The sequence below is a fragment of the Psammomys obesus genome, unplaced genomic scaffold (assembly GCF_907164565.1).
Source record: "Psammomys obesus unplaced genomic scaffold, mPsaObe1.curated_primary_1811, whole genome shotgun sequence".
Taxonomy (NCBI): domain Eukaryota; kingdom Metazoa; phylum Chordata; class Mammalia; order Rodentia; family Muridae; genus Psammomys; species Psammomys obesus.
The window spans coordinates 86,348-113,352 of record NW_026587382.1 but is presented as its reverse complement, the minus strand read 5'-3'; the positions used below and the strand labels follow the sequence as shown (position 1 = coordinate 113,352).

The 27,005-nt window shown below is 51.1% G+C and overlaps 1 protein-coding gene across 1 annotated transcript; it reads right to left on the bottom strand.

The window, feature by feature from the left end:
* Positions 1–409: 409 nt before the first annotated feature.
* Positions 410–26,885, bottom strand: Phgdh (phosphoglycerate dehydrogenase). Its single transcript, XM_055603836.1, has 12 exons — positions 26,646–26,885; positions 20,146–20,297; positions 18,130–18,195; positions 15,996–16,050; positions 15,799–15,897; positions 8,318–8,450; positions 7,744–7,892; positions 6,691–6,843; positions 3,558–3,690; positions 2,542–2,672; positions 1,440–1,677; positions 410–706 (listed from the first exon to the last, which is right to left on the bottom strand). The coding sequence occupies exons 1-12, from the start codon at positions 26,781–26,783 to the stop codon at positions 552–554; spliced, it is 1,602 nt and encodes a 533-aa protein (XP_055459811.1). The 5' UTR covers positions 26,784–26,885; the 3' UTR covers positions 410–551.
* Positions 26,886–27,005: the final 120 nt, after the last annotated feature.

Genomic DNA, 27,005 nt, shown 5'->3' with positions numbered 1-27,005 from the left:
ACAAAACCTGTCCAAAGCAACTCCCTAAACACCAACATCCTCTGCTCAAATTACTTCCTCCCCAGGAGTATCTCTACACCATGGCATCGCACGGCCTGAGTGTTTAGCCAAGCCCACAAGACTGCCAGCAGAGGGTCCTCTCTGAATTCTCTGAAAGCAAAGCACCAGCCAGGGCCTGGCCTACACTGTGTCTATACTCCTTCATGTGCACGTCTAACATGAAAGAGTTCTGAAACACTCCTGAGCTCTGTTCCACCGGATAATTTCAGAAAGGAAGGAAGAGAGGGCACACACAAGCTGAGGTACTTTGCAAACCCCAACCTTCGTCTACAAACTACTGGACTTCGAGAAGTGGCCCTCTGGTGCCCCCTGCTGGCTTTTCTAGATAATGACCGCACAGACACCCATGTAGAGTTAGACTCTTTACTAGATGTTAGTTCAGGCAAACGGCCAGATTCTGCTCCAGGAATGGGATCTCCTCTCCCTATAGATCACAGGGAATGTTTCTCCAGAGAAACCCTCTGAGGAGCTGGGGCCAGAGAGTCCCAGGGTCAGAAGCAGAACTGGAAGGCCTCAGATACATGCTGCTTCCACGCTTCCAGGCTGGGCAGCAGGGAGGAGAGGCCCATGACGTGCCAGGTCTCTCCATCAGATACCTTGGAGGTTTGATAGGACAGCAACTGCACACCTGCGTCTGCCAGGAGGCCTGGGAGGAAAGGAAAGCCCTTGGTCAGCACGAGGGAAGGGACGAGAGCAGCATGACGTCAGGCTTCTGTGACCAAAGCTGCGTGGGGGAGGGGAGGGAACTGCTCTCCATATGGGGGAGCTGCAACGGCAGGGCAGGTGGTACAGGTGGTGGTTCTCCACTCCAGGTCCTTCCCAGCACGGCCTGAGCATCAGGTGACGTGGAGAAAGCTCTTAGAGTGAAAAAAAAAATCACTGGACCAATAGCAAGGGAAGGCAGGAAGAAAAGCAGAGCCCAGACGGTGAAATGAGAATCCTCCACACCCGAAGGGTCTTGGGACACATCCTCTGCTAAACCTGGACGAGACCCAGAACCCTCAGCCTCCCAGGTCCCAGAAGACTGGGCACACAACACAGAAGGGGTGCTCTCATACATGTTGCTGCAGCGAGGATGGCCACCAGGGCCATCAGGAGCAGTCTATGAGGTAAGCTCCCGGAATACACGGGAGACGGCGGGGACATGGCAGACTTGTTCCGCGGCAGGGCACCTCTGAGCACCTCTGCCTATACTGCTGTGACCTCAGATAGATAAACCACTTTCCCTGTCTGAGCTGTTCCTTACGCTGTAGAAACCGTTGTGCAAGGCCCTCTGTGAGGTATATACAGACATGCCCTGAGGCACAGAAAAAGCACCCCCCCATCTCTGCCTCAGGAGCCTGGCCAGCCCTACCCCCACCCCACAAAAGCCTCCTCACCAATCATCGTGGGCAGCATTACAGGGTTGGAGGGCTGAGCCCGGAACATGAGCAGGGGCTGGCCCCTTCGGAGTGGCACCTCTGGCCTGAAGACAGCTCCATTGAGCACCTGTAACATGGGTGTGGTGCCCTGGACCAAGCCCACAGCTTGGTAGGGGGCACCTGCCAGGGACACAGTCAGGAGGCATTCCCCGCTGCCCTGCTCCCCTGGGCCCTCAGGGCTGTGGGAGGTGGTGACCTGCGGAGAGAAGACGGGCACAGTTGAACTCTCCCTCCGCTCAGCATACATAATCACCCATGTGTGAGGGATCTAGCTTGGCCCACTAGTTCAGTAATTTGGGGATAGGAACAAATGGGGAGAGCCTTATGCCCCTGAAGATTAGCTCCTCAGAACGGTCAATATGCCCTTAAAGGGAGGACCAAAGAGCTACCTGGCTGGCCAGGGAGGGTGGGAAGTGAGAAGGAAGGCTGATGAGGACCTAGCACTGGGTAACTGACCGGCCTGCCCTTTCTGCTCCACCTTCTTGGTCCATGGCTCGACAAGGGTGCAGGAAAGGAGAAAGTGGGGTAGTACTAGCAAAACTCTGTTCTTAAGATGTTAGACTGTGACCTGAAAGGAGAGTGAGAGGGGAAGCCGAGAGGGGAAGCTGAGGGTGGTAGAGAGTGCTCCCAGGGTTTACAAGCATCTCCCAGCTGCACTCAGATGCAGCCTGGCTCAGCTGTGAAATGGAGGGGCCTTACATTCCCCGCTCACAGAACTTATGCATCTATACAGACAGTACTTTGGTGAGTATGAACTCACTCCGAGTTGCTTTTTTCCTTTACAGATGAAAGAATTGAGGCCAGCTCACACCAGCAGGCAGGGCAGATGGCAGGAAGCCAACCCAATGAGTGAAACTGTGAACAGGCTTCTAAAATGTGGGGTGGCCTGGGGCATGGTGGCACACGCCTATAACCCTAGCATCTGGGAGGTAGAAGCAGAAGGATCAGGAGTTCAAGGACAGCCTGGGTTAATATGAGACTGTCTCAATAAAGTAAAATAAATAAAAAGGGGTGGTGGTGGCGGCGGCAGAGCAGTGCTGAGAGCAAAGAAGGTACGCACACTGAGGCCAGCTTCTTTCACCAATAGCTTAGCATTCACCAGGTTCACATCTGCCTGCTTTGACGCTTCTCTTAGAAGGCCGACAATGACCGCCGGGCTCAGACAGGTCCCAGCGTTCTTCAGAGGTGTTCCTGGGGACACAGAGAGTTAGCCTAAAAATCGTGGTTCACTAGGTACCACAGGAGGAGGCAGGAAGACATGGGCACTTAACTCTCAGCTACAAGGTTCCCGTTGCCCTGGGAACCCTAACGGCAGGCTGCACTGGGCATTGTAACTCCTTCAGAGTACTGAAAGCCAGCTGGGAACACATCTGGATCCAAGCCCAGAATGCTTTAACCAATTTGAGAAATTCCCCTACAAAACCCAGACCAACTCAACTCGCCATGGTGGCCTACCGGACTTCCCAGAAGACACTTGGAAAACTGTGTGCTCCCACAAGTGGCTGGTACTCAAGATACTTGCTTGCAAGTGCTCAGATAGGAGTTATTGAAGTAACCCCATGCCCAGCTCCCTGCCATGCTTCCTCAGGGCCTGGGTACTCAGGGCACTGGGTATGGCAACCCCTGGCTCTGCCTGTCCCTGGTAATGCCAATGTTTAGGATTGTTCAGCCCAATTTCACTCTCTCCCCAAGTGTCAGGTGCCAACTAGGCGATGGGGAGCCATCCAACCCCATCTGCAGACTGGTGGCCCCACTACCTAGGTGGCCGGGTTGCACACAGCCACAGGTCAGAACCAGACACACACAGATTGGCTGGCTGGTTCAGATTCTCTCTACAAACTCCAATGTCTTTTACATGAAACTCTGGACTCTTCCATGGGAAACATGGCTATCCTAAATACACTGCATAAACACGATCTGTGAAATACATTAGAGCAGGGCCCAAGTCCCCTGAGACTGCCACTAGAAATGCAATGAGCGCTGGACACATGCAGCAGGGTGAGTCCACACCCCCCTGTCCCATCTCCAGGCAGCGCTCCTAGCTCGCGCTGTGCGCCTGGCCAGACCTAGGCTCACCTCGCGTCACTACCTGGATGGTTCCTTTAGGGGAGCCAGCCCAGGCATGCATCAGAGTGCCCAGTGCTTCTGCCAGACCAATCCAAGGCTTGGTGTGTGGAGAAAAGGCACTGGTCAGGGCCTGGGCGTTGACCTGCAGAAAGAGGGGAGCGGGGTGACGTTGAAAAGAAGTAAGGGGACCCACGCTCGGATGAGCAACTGAAGCAATGTTGTGTGGCCAAGAGTTGGCTGGGCACGGAGAGGCACGGCAGGCGGTAGGTGAGGGGTGTCCACCAAGCGCCAAGCAGGAAATGTGTCCCTGTAGGTGAGAAGAGCCGCAGGGCCTGAGGGGACGCAGAAAGCTTGGACCACGCTATATGGCCAGAGCAGCGGTAAAAGCTTTGCCTCATTCACTGAGCGGCACTGGTGCTGGTACCCTCTGTGGGAGACTGGCTTCTTGTGTGGAGAGGGGTCTGGACAGCTAGGTACGTGGGAGCACAGAGAGTGAGAAGGTGGAGTGGCACTTGGGGCCAGCCATCGAATTTGCCTTCTTTTGTGTTTCCGTTTTGAAACCGGGTCTCATGCTACAGTCATCTGGCCTGGCTGAACTCCGTCCTTAGCTAACTCCCAAGTGCTAGGATTATAGGAGTGAACCACCATAGCCGGCTCATTTTATTTTCTGTTTTGATTATTTTAAGCAACTGTTCCCATCTGTCACTGAACACTATGCCCAGCTACCATGACTTATAAAGAGATTCAGGCAGTTCTGAGATCCTACATTATACTTCAAACATCCACTTATGCCAAGTGTGCTGAGGCATGCTGGAGAACTGAGCAGCCAGAGCCAGTCGGAACGGCCCTGGACATCCCAAGTTTACAGTCAGAGCATGCGCCTCCCTCCCACTCCAGGGACTCTAAGAACAGAGCTTCTTTGTTCTGAGGCAGAATTCCTTTCTGTGGCTGCAGACACTCTCGCTCCCAGTATTGACAATTTATTTGAGGATACGTAGAAAGAATCCACCTAAGAAAGATTTAATTAGGAATCTGGGTTTCAAATCATGGAGGCCCATGCCTGTAATCTCAAGCAGTAGGGAGGCCAAGGTAGGAGGCTCTCCCTGAGTTCCAGGCCAGCCGTAGCTAGAGTAAAACCCTGTTCTTTAAACACAAGCCAAATCCCTACCCCACTGGCAAACAAAAAGAAACTGGGTTTGATGAAAAAAAAAAAAAAAAATCAAATAAGGATCTATGAGGTGAGAAAAAAACCATAGTCTTCATAGTCATCACTACAAAGGCCTTTAGTGCTGCTTTAAGAAGCCACAGCGGACAAAGGAAGGAAAAGCAGAGGACGAGGAGGTGGACTCAGCTAAGAAACCCCCAAAGCGGGCGTCACACGTCACTTCCGTCCGCTGTGTGGAGCTCACAAAGCCCAGCCTGGCGATGTGCCTGCTAACCGTAGGGCTAGGAAATAAAAGGATGCGCAGTGGTCAGGCCTGAAAAACCAACAGGAAAGGCGGCAGGATGGAGTCAGGTGGAAAACAGCCTGGTTCTACCGCTCACCTGTGCTGTGGTCAGAGAAGGGGAGAAGATGCAGGAAACAGGGAGAGACTTCCTCCTGTATGAAACACCTCTTCCCAAAGATGATCAGCAGCTTGGGGTGGACAGTTTTGATTTGCTAACAGTTATTGTGACTAAGAGATTTTACTAAGATATCTGTCTTTGTACTCTGCAGAGCTTGCGCGTAGAAGTCCCTGTCAGAAGAAAGTCATGGGCTCTTACCACCACCTTGTGACAGGTGGCTACCCCAAAGTGTTCCCAGGGAGAGAGAGTGGAAGCCTTGAAAAGGCTGAGAGGGTCAAGCTCTATCAGGTGGCCCAAGAGGCGGGGGCATTCATTAGCAGGGCATCATCGAAGGCAGCTTCCTTCAGCCTTCCATTCTCTGGTCAGAGGACTCAGCTAGGACCCCACTCAAGGTCACCTGCTCAGAAGCTCATTGGCTGCTCAGATGGGCAAGAAAATGTGCTCTGGTCTCAAGGAGCCAACACAGGGTGTGTGTGGGAGAGATCAGTGTCACCTGACCATAGTGGGCTCTGCAGCCTCTCACACCACAACTGGCCCTCAAGAAGCCCCATCATCAGCACAGACCAACCGCCACCCTGACTGTCTCAAGACAGAGATGAGTGGCCTAACCAGAGAAAGGAGAGACAAGTGAAACTGTCCTCCCCACCATCATTCTGACCTGACCAGTGACCACCTCCAGGCTATGAGTCAGCTAGGACAGCCATGGCCCCCTCTCACACGTCCAGTCTTCCATGCACTGACTTAATTAATGCTCCGTATTAGTTACGTGTTTAGCAGTCCTTCGCATAAGCTGCGGTGAAACTTCAGTCAGCCTTCTTTGTCCTCGGAGAACTTAGAATTCAGCTTTAACAACACAATAAGCCCACGACAGCTTATTAAAATGTGGAGTGTGGCAGGCAGTGGACACCTTTGCTCCCAGCACTCAGGAGGCAGAGGGATCTCTGAGTTTGTGGCAGGCCAGGGCTACATAGTGAGAACCTGCCTCAAAACACACACAGACACACACACACCATGGGTAGCAAAATATTGGGGTAGAGCTGCAAACGACCAGAAAGTGTTGGTGAAGGAGTTAGTGCACCCACCAGGAAGAGCTGTGCTCTCCTAGTTCCGTGCTCCCTACCCCCTAAGAGCTGGGGCCTTGCTTAGTGGGGCAAACAAAGCAAGGGGGACACTGACAGGGAAGGTTCCCACAGAGAGCAGGATGAGTTCTGGAGAAGGACTTTACGCAGAGAATGCCTCGCGCACCTCCCATCACACTCAGACGGTGCCTCTCTCCATCACCCTAGCAACACCCCCTCATTCCCAAGGCATGTGGACGACAAAGAAGCCTTTCTCTGGTGGCCAGGCCTGAGAAGGGCCACAATCTCTGCAGCAAGGCTACAATATAACAGCTCAGAAGCAGACTCTCAGCTCCAAGGTCTTAGCTATCAAGACCGCAAGCTCCTGTCCAACTATCCCAAGGGCCAACACAAGTACAGGCTCCAACTCTTTGGTTCCAGGGCTGAGCCTGTCCACCCCTACCTACTATGTCTCTTTTCCCAGTCTCCAGGCCCCAGTCCCGTGTAGAGATACTTACGACCCCTGTTAGAGATTTCCCCTTCACCATGTCCACAAACTGGACTGCGATTTCCTCCCCGCAGCGGCTCTGGGCCTCCTTGGTGCTGGCCCCCAGGTGGGGGCAGCTGATGACATTCTCGTGGTCCACTAAGGCCCGGTCCCGAGGTGGCTCCTGCAGAGAGAAGTACCTCTAAGTTGGTTGTGTCCTGGCTATATACCCTCTGCTGTGTTGCCCACTGAATTTTGAGAACTGCAACCACATGAGTCTTGACCTCCTAAGAGCAGACAGTGCAAAGATCCTGATGGCAGATGCTGCTGCTGCTGCTTTATCGGGAAGACAGTCCTACACAGTGGCGCTTGAGACAGAGTTGAGAAAAACAACCAGAAGCACAAACCAAGCCACTGTGCATCTCTGGCTGGGGATATGCAAGCGCTGTGAGAGCTCAGGGAGGAAAGAACCTCCTGGGTTCAAGCCGAGGCCCGTGCTTTTTCCCCTGGGGCCACACCGAGGAACCCGGGTGCAGAGATCACATGTCCGAGAGGACCAGCAGGCTTGGTGGACACACATACTCTGCTCTGCTTGCTGAGCCTGAGCCTTTGAACATGCTGGGAGTCACTCTGGGGACACGGGAGGATGTTGTTATCCCCGGGCTTTGGACCCTCCCTGGGAAGGAGGAGGAACAGAGGAATGCTAATGGATGCTGGGAAGCCCATATCTTTGGCCACAGGGCTGACTTAAGCCGAGTGACATGGAAACTCCCTGTTTCCATGTCTAGAACTCTTAGTCTTGTCAATTTGCCTCCGTCTTCCCCAAGTTAACTCGGCAACATCTGACCAGCATTGGGTCCTATTTAAGAGTTTGAGCCAGAATGAGTTCTATTTAGAACCCCAGTTCTGCAGAAGACAGCACAGCAGAAAGGTCTCCCCAAAGCCACAGGCATACTCTTGGCAGCCTAGCTTCCTCCATGCCAGAGAGTGAGCTACTCTTCCTCGGGATGCCAGTTTCTTGCCTGAGGCCTCTCCGCTCCCCACCTCTCCTCTCTGATCTGACGTCAAGGCTGCAGGCACTTACTTCCGTAAACACGTCCAGTGCGGCACCAGCGCACTGACCCGACTGCAGGGCGCGGAGCAGGGCACCTTCATCCACAATCCCTCCTCGGGCACAGTTCACAACTCGCACGCCCTTCTTGCACTGGGCAAAGGTGCTGTCATTCAGCAAGCCTGGAAGGAGGAGGAGACGTTGCTTACCGTGATGTCTCCTGACCCCTTCACTTGGCGCAGGTCCCTCAAGCCGCCTCTCCCCAGAGGCCTGTTGCTGCGGCACGGCTACCTCGTTCTCACCTCCGTCTTCCTACACGCTCTCTGGGATCATTGATCCTGTACAGTATGTGGGTGAGACCCAGCAAGTTCTGTACACGAGGGTGCCTCAAGTGGGTCAAATCAGAATCCCATGATGCCTCCACACGGGACACCAGCTACACATGTGTGGAGTTCACTCTGATACCCGTGCTTTTCCAGCTAGCTCACCCCTCCCCCATCCAAGGCAAGGACTTCGACAAAGTGTCACCGTGCTCAGCAGGTCCCAGGCAGGCCCCTCTCTACATCTGCTCGGTGCTGTCTGCAGCAAAGGCACATTGCAGGCCTACCTGTGGTGGAGGGCAGGAGGGGAGTGTGGACAGTGATGAAATCACAGAGAGGCCAGATCTCCTCCAGAGGCAGCTGCTGAACACCAAAGGAGGCTGCGACTTCTGGAGAAATGATGGGGTCATAGCCTACAGTCTGGTCAGTAGAGAGAGAAGGAAGCGGCATGTTTACTATCATCAGTAACTGCACGGTTAGCAGCTAGAACCACGTTCAGCCTAACTGAATTCTCTAGTGTAGTTCTCAGGAAGGACAATACAGTGCCTGCTGTAGGCCAATGAAGGGAGGCTTGCCGAACCAGGAGGGAACACAGCCAGGGCAAAGGAAAGGCTTCTTGTCACCAAGGTCCAACCCCGGAGCAGACACAGGAGCAGCTGCTGTGTGGCAGCACAAAGTGGAGCTCAGAAGCCCTGAGACAGGTGGGCTGGGGATGGAGGACAATCCCGGGAACATGATGCTCCGGGAAACAGAAGACAAGCTGGTAGATGCAGCTGTGGGGCCCATGACTGAGAAGTAAGAGGAGATGGCATTCATGGGCCAGAGAGGATCAGAAAAGCCAGGGTGAGACACTAGACCTGACACACACTCAGGGAGAAGAGGCCCTCCCTTTGATTTTGGTTTAGTGAGGCTTAAAATGCCCCTAGTTTTGAAATAACGTAGACTACACAATGCGCAGAGCTTGGAGTCTCAGCTCATGTTTAAGTACCGGTGACCAATGGCAGTTTTTTTTAACAGGGGCGTGTCAGCCTCATGAAACTGGCTCAGGGTCATCACCGGTCAGTGGTGAGAAATGGGGAGCAGCGGTGGGGGACAGTAGAGACGCTCACAGCTGATCATGGCAATGTTGACCACGGCAGTACTATGCCACATTGACGGTGTTCTGTGCTTTGTTGGTTTTAAAGCCCAAGCTTGCCTTACAGGTGGAATCCTCCTGCCTCAGCCTTTGATGTGCTAGAATTACAGATCTGTGCGACCAGGCCTGGCTGTAAGCCTTTCACCTACCTCATACCCGAGGGGTTAGGTACCATTACTTCTTTGTGCTAGAGGGGAGAGACCAAGGCAGTGACTGCTCAGCAGGCACAGAGCGAAAGCTGCATACTCTGACCATAGGGCCTGCTCTGCTAGCGTCTGTCCTCTTATCTGAGGACAGAAAGATGGGATAAGAGCAGGGGGCAGGTCAGCATAGGGACAATCATGGGGGAGGGCAGCAATGTCCAACACAATGACTCTTTCTGAGCCTTGCGAGGGGGTGGAGGAGCCATGTCCACTCCCCAACCCCTTTGGAGAGAGCAAAGTGGAATGAGATGAAAACTCTGCAGAGACTGTATCAAGTAAAGAGCATTCAAGTCCTAAGAGTCAAGTCCTCAGTTGCATTATCCCCACAAGCAGCCAGGCAGATTCAGGAAGCAGGCATGTGGGGTTTACAGTGACAAAGACCTAACCACTCTTCGCCTCACCTACCCAGAAGGTCTTCCTAGTCCTCATTTCCAAGCTCATTTGCCTGCCATTCTGACTGTAGAGAAAGAAGCACAAAGGCCCTGATGTCCTAGGGGGAGGCATGATAGTCCATTGAGGTGGGTGTGGCCAAGAAATGTGGCTGGAGCCAGGAGTCCTTCCTCAGCTGCTGGCAACCATTTGTCAGCCATTTGTGAGGACCCCAACACAAGAACCATCGGGGGGATGACTTCATCCAATGCAAACTTTTCAAGAAACCCCCCACCTTACCCTTCAAGGATATGTTCATAATGGACTTACTGTGAAAGGGAAAACAGGGAGGAAATGAGGCCTCATTCTTGAGCAGTTGCTACCTCTGCAGAGAGGAATGGCACCGACTCCCTTCCTGTGCTGCTGTTCCTCTACTACCTCGTATATGAATTGCCTGAAGTTAGGAGGCTATACATCCTGCCTTGCAACAATACAAGCTTCGGGCGGTAGGGAAAGTAATGATTAAGTCAACACTTTTCGGCCACATTTTGCATCATTAGCCTTGTTCATAGGCAAAGCCAAGGAGCGCCCTTCCCCCATCCAAGCCACCAGTGAGGGCTAGAGAAACGACACTGCTTCTTGTGGCCCTATAAAGACCACAGCACAGAGAACCAAGGGCTTGTGGGTTTGGAGGGCCTACTCAGACATTACTATTACCCTTGGATGGAGCCTGCTCATTTCTGTACAGAAGGAAATGCTCAGGGGAGAGACAGACCTCACCCTCACAATTTGTCTTTGTCCGATGGTGCCAAAGCTGACTAGAACAATGGCCCCGTTCATCTCTAATCCAGATGGATTTGTCTTCTCCTGTGCATTGAAGAGTGGAAAAGAACACCAGAGAGCACAAAGCCACGCGTGACTGAGGAGCTCAGAAGTCTTTTGCACCCTCAGGGACCAAGGCAGACTTCAGGGCCAACTGCCAGGCCCACTGTCCCTGCTATGCCAGCAGGTGCCTGGGGTTGAGGGGAGGGGGCTGGGAAAGGAGTGAGCAGAAACGCAGAGGCCAGGGGGCACAGGCTCAGCTTCTTCCTCACAAGGAGACAGTATCTCACTCATCTGCAGGCAACTGCCAGGAATGAATCTGGCTGGGAGAAGCCCTGCTCCTGTTTTGTTTGTTTGTTTGTTCGTTTTTTACTAGCGGTAACTAGGGCATAAAGAAGCTGAACTGAGCTGCGGTCCTCACACTAAGAGACAGTGCTGTCGAAAGTGGGGGGTATGTCAGGCCCAAACGCCACATGCCTGCCTGGTTCAATATGTCCTGAAAAGGATCAGATGTCCTATTGTACAGCCGTTGGGGAGCATGCTGGTTGGTTTCTTTTGTTTTTGTTTTTATGAGCCTGATGCCAACCTAGACATATCTGGAAAGAGGGAAGCTTAGTTGAGAAAAATCCCTCCATAAGATTGGCCTTAGGAAGACTGTGGCTCACTGTCTTGATTAATGACTTGCAGAGGACAGTTCACCGTGGGCCGTGAGTGTCACCCCTGGGCAGATGGTCCTGGGTGGTTTCAGAAAGTAGCCTGAGTAAGCCAGTAAGCAGTCCTCCTCCTGTGTTGCTTCTGCATCAGTTCCTGCCTTGAGTTCCTGCTCCCAGGTTCCCACCCTCGCTTCTCTGGATGAAGGATTACAAACTGTTAAATGAAATAAACTCTTTAAAGAGTTGCTTTTGGTGTTTTAGCAGAGCAGTAGAAAAGTAACTAAGACACGATGTTTCCTCCACACTCTCAGAATCACCTGGCTGGTGTTACCGGAGGCAGAGCTGGGAGGCCCATCTTCCAGCCCCAGGGCTCTGCTGGCTCAACGGAGGATGGAGAAACAAGGCGTTCACATTACAGGGCTCTGAGGCCGAGCTGGTCTGGCAACGTCTTGCTTTTTCCTCATAGCTGTGCTTTGAGCACTGGAACAATTTCTACCACAGTAATGGATCTTACACACAAACTCAACAAAAACTTTCCCCTTAAAGCTGCTTAGATGAAGGCTGAATGCCCACCCCCAGCTCTCTCCAAGCCCCCTCTTTCCTCACTCCTGCCTATATCCCATAGCTCCTTTCCTGAACTGTGGGAGGTATGAAGGTCACTGTTCCAGGGTGCCGGGGTAATGAGATGGTTTGGTGGCTAAGGCTGCTTCGCCACCATGGCAGACCACCTGAGTTTGAGCCCCAGCACACATGTGGTGGAGGGACAGAACCAACGCCCACAGGTTGCCCTCTAACTTAAACACACGCCATGACACAGGCGTGCTCACATGCACACACAATTTAAAAAAAAAATGTAAAAAGTTTGAAATAAAATAGCAAAAAATTGAGTCAACATAAATAAATAATTAGTTAGCATACATATATATCAGATTTAGTCAATTAACAACATCTGTTATTTAGCAACAGGTAAACAGGTATTTAGTTCCAGGTAACGCAAGGCCTTATGGCTCAGGTCACTAGCAGGCTGCACACTGACCAGCAGGTGCCACCTCCTTTGTCCTTAAGCGTGTCCCTCTTTAATGCTGCTAAAGTCATATTGCCTTTCTACCGGACACAACACTGTTAGCCACTATTTGTTTGCAAAGGTTTTTGTTGTTGTTGTTTGTTTCAAAAGTCAAATTTCTCTAGTTGCTTTTTGCACTCTCCACACAGACACCAAAATATATTCTCACTAAACTTCTTTAGTGTTGGGATACCCAGCCATTCCATGTCTGCTAGGACTTAATTCTTCTGTGTTCTTGAGGCAGGCTCTCAGTAGGCAGCCCAGGCTAGCCTTGAATTCTTGATCCTTCCTAGGTTTCCCAAATGACAAACATTCTCCACCACACCTAACCTAATTCTAACTACCTCTCCTTGTTTTCTGACATCTTCAAACGATGCGTGGTCCGGGAGAGTGGTGAGGATGGTGGATAAGGCAGAGCTCTGAGCCATCATGAGCTGCTTTCCTCCAGCCTCACAGGGTCCCTCTTTGAACCTTACACCAATCCCTCTAACAGTGCTGGATACACTTTATCCCCCGTGGAAATTATGGAAGAGACCTTTGCTGAACTCTCAAAGTCCATCACTGTTAGGACAGCCAAAAAAAACCCAGTAATCCATACCACAGCATTCCACACTCAAGTTTAAAAACATAGTGGGTCCATTTATAGTTTCACTTCAACACCATATGCGACATTATGTTCTACACAGGCCCACAATCTTCTCTGCAGTCTCAGTATTATAAGCCAAGGCAAAAGCTCAAGGGTCACTCCTTAGATCCGTTCCCTGGGCAATTCAGCCAGGACCTGTTTCAAGACAAAATGATGATGTATTTTGGTGGTATAACAACTTGTGTGAGGCTATGGTTTCAAGGTCCAGTACCCCTAAAACAAATTAAGAGACAAAACTCCCACACTTAAAACAGTGTAAGTTGCAGGACATGGTGGCAGATGCCTATAACACGCCTGTGATCCCAGCACTCCGGGAGGCAGCAGGCAGTTCTCTGTGAGCTCAAGGCCAGCCTGGTCTACAAAGCGAATCCCAGACAGCCAAGGCTACACAGAGAAACCCTGTCTCCATAAATAAATAAATAATGACAACAAAGCCGTGCAGGTAAAGAGATGTTTACAAATCTCCATGCTCTACCAGTTTAATGAGTTTGAAAATGAACTTACTAAGAACTAATCACAGGGCTAGGGAGATAGCTCAGCAGGCACAGGCACCCTCTACCAAGGTGGGCGACCTGAGTTTGGATCCTTGGGACCCATGTGGTGGAAGGAGAGAGCCAAGTCTCACAATCTGTCTGACCTCCACAAGTGTGCATTCTTGTGCACACATGTGCGCGCGCACACACACACACCATAAAAATGTAAAATAATCTCTTAATGTGATCATTGTTTCCTGTCCTAGATAGAGTTATCTTGTTCTCTGTGGCTTCGAGGACACAGACAGGTGCTTGGATGGTGCAGAATCTCTATCCCAGGTTGATAGTCACTAAAGTCCAGGAACATTGCAGGTGGCCAGCTGAGCAATAGAATGCTGAAGGGCTGGGGTTGGGGCATTATAAGCCATGTTGTAGGGGTTGACAAAAATGTTTCAAAACTGAGACAAGCAGAAGTGAAGAAAAAAAAAAAAAAAAAAAAAAGCCTCAAGTAGCCAGGTCTGGTGACACAAGCCTTTAATCCCAGCACTTGGGAGGCAGAGGCAGGTGGATCTTTGTGAGTTTGAGGCCAGCGTGGCCTACAGACTGAGTCCAGGACAGCCAAGGCTACACAGAGAAACCCTGTCTCAAACAACAACAAAACCTCAAGTAAAGCCAACCGTACCCTCAAAGCCCTGGTAGTAATTAAAACATGGCTAGGTATGGCAGCGAATGGCTATAATGCCAGGACTCAGGAGGATTTTAAGTTTGAGCCTAACCTAAACTACACTGTTAGGCTCTATCTTAATTATATTCAAGCATGTTGTATGTGGTGCACTCAAGGACACAGACCAACAATGAGCATGAGCTAGACATCTCTCCAAGACAAACACATGTCTGAGAAGTAGCCTTCAGTTGACACTGATGCTCAGGGCCCCACATGAGCCACATCTGTAGGTGGGGGAGCAGCTGCAGTGCCAGCTGGCTGCGGAGGCTTCCCTCTAACCACAGGGCTCTAGCAGGGTCTGAGTGCTGATGCCACAAGGACAATGGGAATCACAGGGTGATGGAGAGCCTGTGTGTACATCAATGAAATGCTCACCTCAACTGGTTCTATGTTCATGGAATTGCTTAAACATGGATCTTAGCTTTCAGCTAAGAATTATTCATGGGATAAGCCTTGACCTCGGTTCTCCCAGAAGAGGAGGGAGGAAAACGTGTTTTAGTAATTCATAGTATCCCCTTCTCCCTCCACCCGCTGGGAGCCATGCTGAAATTTGCTTTCATCATTGATGGATCCTGCTGGGCTAGGCCCATTCTCTCCTGGGGGAAGGGGGCTAAAATACCTGAGATTTTAGAGAGATGGGAGATTTAAATAAATGTGCTGAAGAGTAGTGTTTCAGGATGAGATGCAGACTTGGACCTGGGGTCTGGAAAACTTCAGCGACTCCTTAGATCCGACTCCTTAGATCCGTTCTCATAAACTCTGGGTGTCACCCTTAACTTCCATTCTAGTGCTAATAAGTTGGGAGGGGTGATGACAGCCAGAGAGACTCTCCATAATAGCTCTTTGTAAGGTTTCCCAGACGTGGAATGATCTGATTACAGTCAAAACAGTTTTCTTAATATTAGCTACAGCCTTCTGGCTACTGTGTGACCATAATCCCTGTAATTCCCTCAACAATCACATTAAACATGGAATGTCCGCTGGCATTCATTTAGCTGCTTTCAGCTACCAGAGTAGCCAGCCTCCAGCCAGCCAGGACTCACCTGGCTCCCAGAGTTGGAAAAGATGGGGTCAAAGTGACTTTTGAGACACATATGGCACTATCTAGTAATTTCTCATATCAGGACATGCAGACAAGAACGTACTTTAAAGAAAGGATCTTGCTGTGTAACCCAAGCTGGCTTTGAACTCATGAGGCACTTGGCAAAGTCTCTAAAATGCTGAGATTCTGGCCATGCGATCCATCTATATCAGCCCACCTGTCAGCACCTTTAATCTTCGCTGGAAAGTTAGGGAAAGAGGGAGGACAGAAAAACAATTGCCTCAGCATTTCCTGGCCGTAGAGCTGTTTGTTTTCTAAATTATCAGAGAGGGGAGACACAGAAGAACAAAAAGGTCCTTGTAGCATGACAAAATGAAGAACATTTGCTGGCTGATACCCAAGTGTTGAGGGACCTGCATGGAGTATTTTCATCTTCTGAGTTCAAATGTCTTCAGTAGAGAGATCAGAGTTCCCTTGCTCCCTGACTTCATTGCTTATTTAATAAGAGGCTCTAGGGATCCCTGAGTGACAAAGCCTTCATCTTCTCCCATGCCTAGCCATCTCTTCCAATACTGCCTCAGAAAGTCTGCCTAAGAAGACACCTTAGGCAGACCTAAGACCTAATGGACACCTCTTACCTTCATTCCAAAGGACTGCATCCGAGTGGCCACCTCTCTTCCAATTCTGCCCAGGCCAAGAATTCCCAGTGTCTTTCCGTTCAGCTCTGTCCCCATGAACTGCAACCAGACAGGCAAAAGGCAAAGATGCTGGAGTCAGGACCAAGAGTGGGGCTTGGCCGCGGAGCCCACATGGGTGGGTCAAGACAACAGCTCACCTTCTTCCGGTCCCATTTGCCATCTTTCATCGAAGCTGTCGCCTGGGGAATCTGCCTGCAAGAACACAGCAGATTCGGTGGGTCACTCTACAGCCCAGGAAGAAGGTCCAAGGACAGCCCAGCACAGCAACCATCTATCATGGTCACTCTCCTGGGAACCACACTCAACATGGGCTTGGGGGTTCAGGTTCATGGCCACTGTGAGGAAGGAGAGGCCGAGACAGCAAGAGCATTGGCAGGTCTTGATTTGGGAACCACAGGACACCTGTCTCTAGCCAGGGGCCTGGGGGAACATACAACGTATCCCCACCACAAAGGTACCAAGGAGAATGATTGGGTTTGTTTTCTCCTGTAAGCACTGGCCAGTCTTCCAGGATTTACAGGGACAAATGCTCCAACCCCAGGAACTGTTTCCTTCTGCATCCAGACCACTCTTGATGACTTCTCTTGTTATCAAGGGGCAGCTGACTGACCTTCCTTCTCACACCTCAAGAGAGCTAAGCTAATCTGAGCATGTGGGTACCACAGCCCAGGTCTGCCCTTCCACTCCGCCTTGAATGAAGCGAACCCTTCCAACACGTCCACCACTGGCTTGCCTACTTCCTGCCCACACTCCAGACTATCCCCCTCTACCGACTCCGTGTACGTCTGACATGCAGTTGTCACTTTTTGTGTGGTTTTGTTTTCTGGATCAAACCGATAAAGTGGCAGTTAGGACAAAGCTAGAACTTAAGGGTATGACGTAGGCTGTGGGTCATGGCCCCAAGACCACCTCTGGGAACAATAATTTGAGAGAGCGTGAGCAAGGGATGCTGGGAGAGGACAGCCTTCTTTAAATTACCTTTTCTTCACTCTCGGGGGCGGGGGGAGAATCAGAAACTCTGTACTGAGGGACACTTCTTACTCTAACAGACAAACCTATCACCGAATTTAAAAGCACAAGTAACTAAGGCTTATACAATCAGTCCTCCCAGGACAGGAGCAGCCCAGGCATCCTGGGAAACCGTGGGGAACCTTCTAGCTCAGACTCTTCTGCTGCCTGTGCTGTGCTCCCTCCCCCTCTGTCCCCCCACTGACCAGTGCACTGTTTGCACAGCCAGGTAGGAATCTTGGGAGAAGTCAGAGCAAAGGTCAACTCCCCCAGCAGGAGGGAAAAGATAGGAAACAGGTAACATTTTAATCACAGCCAGGTTTCAGGGCTCAGGAAAGAGCGCTACCTGCCAGGATGTCAAATGGACTCAGAACAGCTTCAGGCCCCAGTTTACTACAAAGCCTGTATCACATGGTAAATGTCTATGAAGAGGGTCGCATCTGCCGAACAACTGCCCCACTGTTAGGATGCATTCATATTATGTATTTCATGTTCCACCCACTTGGTCACCAGACTGTCCCCCGAGGAGGCCCACACATCCCAGAACCCTGCCAGAACAGCTCCCTCAGATAGGAATCCATAGGTAGGTACATGGATGATGAGCAAGTGTTCATTCCAAGTAGTACAATATAGGCCTAGAACAGTGGTCTTCCTAATACGGAGACCCCTTAGCACGGTTCCTCGTATTGTGGTGACCTCCAACTACAAACCTATTTTTTGTTGTTACTTCACAACTATAATTTTTCTACCGTTTTGAATCGTAATGTAAATATTTCTGGAGAAAGAGGTTTGCCAAAGGGTCCCTACCCACAGTTGAGAACCACTGGCCTAGAAAGACAGTGCCAGGGCCCAGCTAGCCAAACCAGAATCTCTTGAATGAATGAATTCAGAAGGGTTAAAACCGAAAATCTCAATGCTTAGCAAGTTAACAGAGGTACCTGGACACACTGGGTACTTGAAGCTGCGGGGTGCAGAGGGCATCCCCAGAGGTTTAGGGACCAGAGGGCACAGTACCCAGCGGGTAGTGAGTAGGAAGAAGGGGAAGAAGGCGGTGTGTATATTCTGTGAACTTGGTGTTACCGTCCATCTGACCATGAATACTTCCAAGCTGCCTGGGAAGCCACAAGGCATCTGCGTGCTCAGCATTCTGCAGGATTCCAGACTGAGACAGCTGTACCTCTCTTCCAGGTCTGTTTGCTTACAAAGTGGCAGTCACTGACCCACCAGAATACAGCTGGATCTTCTAAGTAGCCAGGGACTTACCTGGCCAGGCACATGATCATCCCACAGGTGAGCTCCGCAGCACTGAGGCTATTTCCGTTGGGGGTGCTAAAGACCCAAAAGAAGAGAGGTCAGCAGGCCCAGACAAACCCAGGATTCTACACTTCCAGCGCCAAGCTTCCATTCTGGCTTCTCTGACACTCTGCTGCCCTACGAGCCAGGCTACCCTGGCTTCTTGTTCCCAGGCAGAGGCCCTCTGTCAGCCAAGCACCTCACGTGATGGAAAGATGGACAGGTGGCCCAGTCCTCTTTCATTTCAGGGTCCACCCATCTACCCTCTCCTCTGATCCTTCTGCAGATGGAGGGTCTGCGCAAAGTCTGTGACATTCAGGTCAGCCCGCTGCTGGGTAACCATTGCAGGATATTAGATCCCATTCTGATCCTAACCCGAGATTATGAACTGTGAAAACCTGTCTTTGGTTTAGTGTGGCTCAGCCCTGGAACACACCTTTAATCCAAGAACTGTTTATTGTAAACAGGTGATTATGGAGTGGTTCGCCCCTAACACACACCTTCAATCCTAGAGCTTTCTGTACACAGGATTTAATAAAGTTAACTGTAGGTCAAGAGGCAGAGCAAGAAACCAGCTGACAGGGATTAACAGAAAGAAGGGACCTTGAGTTGAAGGGTGTTTAAAACAGCATGGAGAAAAAGAAGGAATTCTTTGCTCTTTAGCTTTTAGAACTTTAGCTCCTTGGCCTTCAGCTCTTTAGCTCTAAGCTTTTTCCACCTGGGCTGTCAAGCTGGGTGAGTTAGCATAGCCTTTTCCTCCTGGGCAGTCAGGTGAGCTAGCAAGCTTTCAGCTTTGGGCTTTTGGCCTTTTCCCTTCTAGTAGGAAGGTCAGCTGGATGCTTTCTCTGCCTCTGAACTGCCTCTCTGAGGTTTTCACCCCAGCATCTGGCTCCTGTGTCTTCATTGGTAGAACAGTTGGGATTTTCCTTTTTTGTAACAGATAATCCTAATGAAGACACATCAGCTGGCTTGTAATAGGAATGAAGCTCATGTTTTTATCTCTACCTATTTGGTTTCTCCTTGCTTAACAAATTCGGAATGGAGAGCCCATTCCTCAAAACAACAGCAACAACACACAAAACAACAACAAAAAAGATGCAGGAGAATTCTGGCCCGCCTCATCTTCTGGAAGGGAGAATAATGTTGACAACTCCAAAACCTAAGACACATTTAAAGCTTCTGCTCCCTCTACGGGGTGCGTTCATCTGTGTAAACGAGGGTCACAAAGAGTTATGAGATTCTGTGAGAACAAAAGGACTGTGAGAAACTAGCGCAAGACAACAGAGCTCCTAGCTCTTCTCTAAGCAAGCTGCTAGGGTGTGGGCACTGGTGCGGCTACTCTGTGTCAGGACTACAGTGTAGGTAGGGTGGGTTATCCTTTAACCTTTCCACCATCAGGTATTGACCTCTGTCAGCCATTCTGTTGATTAACCCCTACCCTCGGGGCCGAGGGTGGGGGAGGCTTGGCGGGACTGGAGTCAGCAAAGTGGAGCCGGAAAGGCTATACTACCCAGGTGCCTAACGCAGGACAATGCCGGCCATGATCTTTGCCCCTGGGCTTCTACAAACACAGTGCTAACAGGGACCCTCCCCTCTGGGGCCCAGAGTGCTAGAAGAGAGGAACTGGGATCTACACTTCACAGTGGTGTGGGGAAATGAAGAAAGAGACAAGATGGGAGGTAACTCCACCAAGAAGGCAGTACATGTATCTGTACAGGGTGCAGCACCACTGAGCTAGTGGAAAAACAGGCACAAGCCACACTGAAGCAGGAAACCAGGGAGACCTCACCTACACTGATTCCTTCGCTCAGCTGCAGACGTGTAAGCACTACAGGAGAGGGTGAGCACCATACCCTGAGATTGTAGACAGCCTCAAACCCGGGGCCTAGCTCAGACAGCGCTCTGAAAGGCCTTCCACCGGGCTCTCATTCAAACATTCCATTCCCTCTTCCGTCTCCACACCCACCCTCAGCTACCATGACTTACTTCATGACCAGGATGCCCTTCCTCGTGGCAGCTTCCAGATCCACATTGTCCACGCCTGTACCAGCCCTGCCCACCACCTGGAGCTTCTCCGCTGCGTTGATGACATCAGCAGTGACCTTAGTAGCTGACCGGACAATAAGGCCTTCGCAGTCCTGGGCAGAGGAAGAAAATACCTGGGTTTATACAGCGCTTCTGTAATATACCCGAGGCCTCTGGTGTACTCCTGGTGAGCAAGAATGCCCACTTACGGCCATCTCTGGCTTCTTTGCACACTGCAGGGTAATGTGGACTAGAACCTGCACCGATTTTACTTGGCGTTGAGACAAGTTACAAGATACAAGTGCCTTGCCAGCACATTCCAGCTACAGCATCAGCCTGCTGGCTCTAAGCATCTGACTCATCTTTCCCTAGATGGTACCCCAATAAGTACCTGTAGACAAGGAATAACCCATCGTGACTGCACCCTCAGCGTGACCGGAGATAGGTCCTCGTCAGCTCTGCGTGTGCTAACACTCCTGTACGCTGCCTTGCCCCACAGTCAATTCCAAAGAGAGAAAGAACAGCAACATCTGTTCTTCAGTCTGGCCTGGGTTCAACTCTGAGCTGCACTGCTCAGCAGAGAGGAGTGTGGGTTCTAGCCTCAGGTGAGACGGGAAGAAGACAGGCAGGTAGAGCACCATCCACAGCACTTCCTCCCCTGGACACCCAGCTGCCCAGGAGCAGAGGTGGAATGCAGTTCCGTGGGCCAGATACACGGAAGGGCACCTGTAAATGCTGGCTGGCTGAATGAGTAAGCAGAAGGAATGGAAGGCATGTCTGCAAAAAGGAAAATGGTTCCCGAGACAAGAACCTGCAGGAAGGGGAGAGCCGAGAGCCTAAGTCTGTGGCTGTTGCTCAGAGGTTCACACTAAACATTCATGAGAAAATTTAGATCATGAATTCAACATGACTGCTACACTTGGGCCAAGGTGAACCCCCCCCCCCCGCCTGGGGTCATTCAGAATCGTGCCCTATGTACTATTTTTTCCCCAGTAAGGACATTCTTTGCCCAAACAGAATGGGAATCTGTAAGAGAGCTAGCAGGTGAACAAGTCTGCACTCTGTCCTGTGTGGATGGCCTCAGGCCAGCACAGTATGTTATAAAGGCACTAAGCAACTGGTTATAGGGGCCCAAGGGAGGAAGATCATGACTTCTAATTAATGTAGAAGATAATGCTTCCAGTTAATTAGTAAATAAAAATCGATCACACAAACAACATAATATCAATTTTTTTAAAAAAGCACCAAGAATAAAAAAAGCATCCTGCCCTAGAAGCCCAAGTTCAGGCAGGTCACATTATCACCTCATTCCTTATCCCTAATCTCCATAGGTAAGGTTGTTAAGAGGGTTGGAGAGATGGCTCCTTGCACTGTTTCCCCATTGAAGCTCTCAGCAGGGTCCCAAGAAGACCTTCCACCTCTCCCAAGTTGTGGATTCTGAAGACAGAGAAAGGCCCCTAGAGCGAGGCCCATGCTGCATTTCCTGTGCACAAGCCTGGAAGGGAGGAGCAAGAGCCATTTTCTCTCTGCTGGGGAAAGAGAAGTGAAGGAAGCTTGGTGCTGCTCGGAGGTTTGGGCTTGGAGGAGGGACGGCTTAAATGCTGGAAAGGCTGACGCACAAGAACAGCTGTAAAATCAACCCAGAGAGAGTTCAAGGCCAGTCCAGGCAGCAAGACACCCTACCTTAAACAAAAGAAGAGTCCAGCTGTGGTGGCGCACGCCTTTGATCCCAGCACTCGCGAGGGAGGCAGAGGCAGGCAGATGGATCTCTGTGAGTTCCTGAGGACAGCCTGCTCTACAGAGTGATTCCTGGACAGCCAGGGCTACATAGAGAAACCCTATTGACAAAACAAACAAAAACCAAAACCAAGACTGGTTCTAGGATTACTTCTCCGTTACTGAGGCTGTTCCTGCAGGCAGATTCCAAGAAATGTTCACACGTATTCCAAGCTCATTTTGCAAATGAGAAACCCATACCCACCCGTGTGCTCCCCTAACAAGCCAGTCAGCTCTGCACATGACCCCACCTCAGGCACCAGCTCTTTTCGTTCTTCTTCAGGCTGGGTCACTGGTAGGTATGATGACCAAGAAGCCATCCAGACTCTACAGTTCAGTCTACCAACATTTGTCCTAGTGGTACAGCTAACAGCAGCTTGCACCAAGAGGTGAACTAAAGACATTTAAAATAAAAGCACTAGAGAAAAGTGTATATCGGGTCTTCTTAAGATCTTAGAATGACAAAGATTTTTTTTTTAATAAGAAAGACACATGTCCCAGAAACTGTAAGAAAATGTCTATATTTTACATTTAAATCTCTACATGAAAAAAAAAAGGTCTTAAGAAAAGAATAAAAGGTCTTAATATGGGAAAAAAATCCCATACAGCACCCCAAATGACCACTTGTCTTCAAAGAAAAACACTCAATAAAGCATGCATGAAAAGTCTAGGTCAGCAATGTACAGCAATGCGCAGAGACCACTGACACTGTGTAGAGGCAGCAGCCTGGATTCGGGGCTCACTATCAAAAGTCCTGCATGTGACAGCCTGACGATCGATCGCTGCAAAGTTGAGACCCGCCTGGGCTACAGTGTGAATTCCTGACTCTAAAAGAAAAAAACAAGGGTTGGTGAGATGGCTCAGCTGCGGGGAAAAAAAAAAAAGCTTCTTGCACAATCCTGGGATCCTGCACCCAGGATCCCTTGGTGGAAGGCTGACATCTGAATGCTGTCCCCTCCCTCTGCACACCCAGTCTCTCACACACAGGGAGACAAGGAAAGAGGGAACCATTATCTCATCTCTGACCCAAAGCCCAGGCCCTGCTCTGTTCCAGGTAACTTGCCCAGTCATTCCTCTGAAGCCCAAGGTTGTCCAGGATTGAGAGACTCCCCGCAAAGGAAACAGCAGCTGCCGAGGGTGCAGGGAACAACTGCCTGATTTCCCTGACAGCCAGTAAGCGCTACAACAGCTCTGCTTTCTCTCTGGCTGGGTCTGCTCTGTGGGGCCATCACCGTGGAACTGTACTTTCCACCCATCAGCCCCAGCCAGCTTTTTGGCTCCGACGAACCTTTAGTTTCTCCAGTAAGACTGGCACAGACATGCATCCAAAGCTGGTATGTCCCAAGGGCCCAGAACTTACATGAAAGCCAACACTGGTTTGCTAGCTTCCAATGGCATCAACTACAAGCCAGTTCCTCAGCTTGTAAATTCTTAGTACAAACTTAGAGAAGCTACCAGCCAACCCACCCTGTACTGAGCTCTCAGACCCCTGCACTCCTAAATACCATCTGTCTCTTTGTAGGGCCACAGCTAATCCCTCAAAGACTCTTCTACGATGCTCCTCCCCTCCTCTTCTTACACAGGTCACTGAACAACCCAAATGTTCACACCTAACAAAACTCCTAGTGTAGTGCTGGGATTAGAACCATCTCTTTTAGGCATGACGCATACCTGTAATCCCAGGCCTCTATCCCAGTACTCCCAACACTAGGAAAGAGGCAGAGTTTAAGTTCAGAACTCTCAAAATCGAGTCCTCCAAGCCCCCACCCCAGTGCTCGCCTCTTCCTTTCCGGCACTCACCAAGTGGGAATGCAAGGCACCTTAATACAAGCACCTCCACAGCTCTTTGCCTGCAATTTCATCTGGAATGCACACTTTCCACATTTGCCTACGGATTTCGCCACCTCCTCTCCTAGGCTTGAGAGCTAGGAAACACGGGGCCATTGATCTGCTTGATTTATGGCTGTTCCAGACAAACGATGCTAACTCAGCGGAAACCTATCCCCACTCCTGTTCAAGTTCACACATGCTTCTTTTCCCAAGAGGACAGGCCTGGCCTTGTGGGTAATTCTATTATTGCTACCACTTAGCGCAAAGGATACATGACTGAAGCTCTCCAGGGGATTCCCCTGTTGTAGGGACTGCAGATATGTGCCCTGGCTGGCCTGGAACTCACAGAGATCCTCCAGTTCAGAGAGTGCTGGGATTAAAGGCGTGAGGCAACACCCTCTGCCTCCCTTTCTTTTCTTTTTTTTTTTAAGATGGTCTTGAAATGTGGCAATCTTGATGTTCCAGCTTCCCCAAGTGGTAGGGATCATACAGGCGTTCTTCGTCACAGCCAGAGCACACCGTGTTTCTCTGAATCTCAACAACAACAAAAATCCATTTGTGAAGGACCTAGCTGTGTGCGTGGGCCGGACACACAAATACATACAGAGAACCTATCTCAAATAATAATGGCAATGATAATGAAAGAAAAAGAAGACAACCTCTCATCTGTGTCTTTGTGCTCATATACATGTGCCCTCACATACATCCACTCCAGCAAACTGAAACCCCACAGATGAAATAAGACACCACCAGCACGGCTGTGTCTCTGCTGTTCGCTATAATGCGATGGTGACTTATGAAACTCAGTGGCCCAGTGTGCTGGGACTTGATGATTGGTAGTCTGTCACCAGGGGAGAGAGTGAATGCGAACATCTCTTTCTTGGGCCGAGAGCAAACAGCCTGCCCAGAATATGAAGCAGCAGAGAGGCCAGTTCCCGCAAGGAGGCCAACCCTTGCTTCTTACTGCAAAGATTAAAGCGGGGAGAGGGCGGAAGACACTAGCAGATCACTCTCAGAAGGAGATAAAAAATGAGGCAGGAGGGTGGAAACAAGGTTATCTAAGATTAGTTAATTGTCATTCTGAACTGGTATTTTGCCAAGGCAGACTGAAGAGCTCTCCACGAGACAGCCAGTCTGGGCGGCGGCACCCACCTCTTTTTTTCTGCCAAGTGTCTCCATTGCTTGAAAGCATCCTGCATTTTTAGCACCAGGCTCCCCTCCCTTCCCGCCCCACCTACTCCTCACACTCCCTATTCCTGCCCCTTTATTGGACATAACAGTTCTCGCTGGCCCTGGAAAGCAGCAAAGCCCTCCAGCTGCAGCCCCTGGGGCTCTGAAAGCCACTTCTCAGCCTCCCAGGTCACTCTAAGAGTTACATCCTGAGCCCCAACCATAAAGACCACCACAACAATCCCTTCTCTGTACTTTCCATTCCAGCAGGCTGTTTGTTGGCTCAGAACTGTCACCTGACCAGCTGTCTCAGTGATGGGCCCTGTCCAAGTAACCTACAATTTTTCTCTTCCTTCCTTTTCTTCCTTTGCTTTCCAGATAGGGTCTCATTCTTTAGCCCAGGCTAGCCTCGAACTCACCGAGACTCCTCTGACTCAGTCTCCTTAGTGCTAGGCATGAGCCAGCCTTTTCCAGACACATGTTCTCTGTATAGCCTTGGCTGACTTGGAAGCTGCTTTGTAGACCAGGCTGGTCTCCAGCTCACAGAGATCCACCTGCCTTTGCCTCCTGAGCGCTTGGATTTAAAGGCATGCGCCACCCCCACCTGACTCCCACAAGCTTCTCAAAGACAGGGTCTAGAAAAAGTGCGAATAAGAGCTGCTGAGCACACGGATATCAGCTCCACAGAGGAAGGCGTTGGGGGCGGGGCGGGGTCTTTGATGAAAAAGACAAGCGAGCTCAGTTTCCAGAGCAAGCCCCATTGGTCTCTGCGGTTTAAGGCCTCTCAGGCTGCGCAACAGGAGCTGTACATTCGCTCTGGCTGCAGGCCCTCGGCCGAGCACGTGGAACTTGGGGGTGGGGCAGGACAGCTGCGAGCGACAGCAGACCTGGATGGATCCGTACTACCCGCAGGAAGGGCAGGAACTGGAGTGAAGCGCTCGCAAAGGAGAAATCCTCTAAACCGGAGCAAAGTCACCCAGTTTAGCAAAACCTTTTCAAATAAGGGCAGGACTTGTAAGTTTTCTAACCACAAGAGGTTGGCTCCGAACACTTGGTAGAAGTAAGCTTTCCGCATCTGATGTAGTGAAGTCGATCCCGCACGGCGACGAGCACAATGGTGGAGGCCGACGGCCGCGTGGGCGGCGCGGGGCTCTGGCTGCACGCCCCCCGGCCCGCCCCGAATCCCACGAACCGTCCCCGGAGGCCCAGCGCCCAGGAAAGCGCGCCAAGGTCTTGCATCAGACAAAAGGCGGTGCGAGATCGCTGCCACAGATGCCACGGGACCGAGCCTCCTGCCCCCACACCAGCGGCTAGCACAGGGTGGGGATGGGTCCTCCGTGCACGTGTCTTTGTGTGCAGCACCCCGGGCCGGGAGCCCCCAGCCTGGGCCGCCGGGCGCGAAAGCTCCGGAGAGGTTCCGGCATCCCGCAGTACCAGATGAGGCAGCCGCACTTTGCAGCGCCGGCAAGAAACACGCGGTTGCAAACAGCACGCAAAGTTTGCATCCCGGAGCTCCGGGCCGTGCGTTCCTCTCCGCCTTTCCTCCCTCCCCCTGATGGTCCCCAATCTCGGTGAGGCCCCGGGACCAACTGATAAGACAGGGAGGGCAGTCCTGGCAGCCGTGAAGCCGGCCGGTTTGGCCACAGAGATGCCCAGTGACTTTGCTCGTCTCCGGGTCGCCTTACCTGCAGCTCGGCGATCAGCTCCTCCTTACTCAAGTTCTGCTTCTCCACCACCTGCAGCCCTCCATCTTGCAGGATCTTCCGGCAGCAGGGGTCCAGGCTGTCACTGATGAGCACTTTGCGCAGGCTCGCGAATGCCATCGCTGGAGCGGGCCTGAGGATCGGTTGCTCCGGGTGGGCAGGAAGCCGCAGGAAGGGCTGACTCCGCTCACTGCGCAGGGTTCTTGATCTCCCGCTCCCCCTTCATCCTCCCCCCTCGCGCCAATGGTCTCCTTCCGATTGGTCAGAAACACTTAAACTCTGCCGACTCCGCCCCCCAGGGCAGAGCCGCCCACACTTTTTTTTTTTTCCTGCCTTGACGGA

Coding starts and splice junctions, on each gene's coding strand:
- Phgdh (XM_055603836.1), bottom strand. CDS start 26,783: ATGGCATTCGCGAGCCTGCGCAAAGTGCTCATCAGTGACAGCCTGGAC. Junction 7,893..8,317: donor CCTCCTGCCCTCCACCACAG/GTAGGCCTGCAA, acceptor TCCTCCTTCCAG/GCTTGCTGAATGACAGCACC. Junction 2,673..3,557: donor CATCCAGGTAGTGACGCGAG/GTGAGCCTAGGT, acceptor CTGTGTCCCCAG/GAACACCTCTGAAGAACGCT.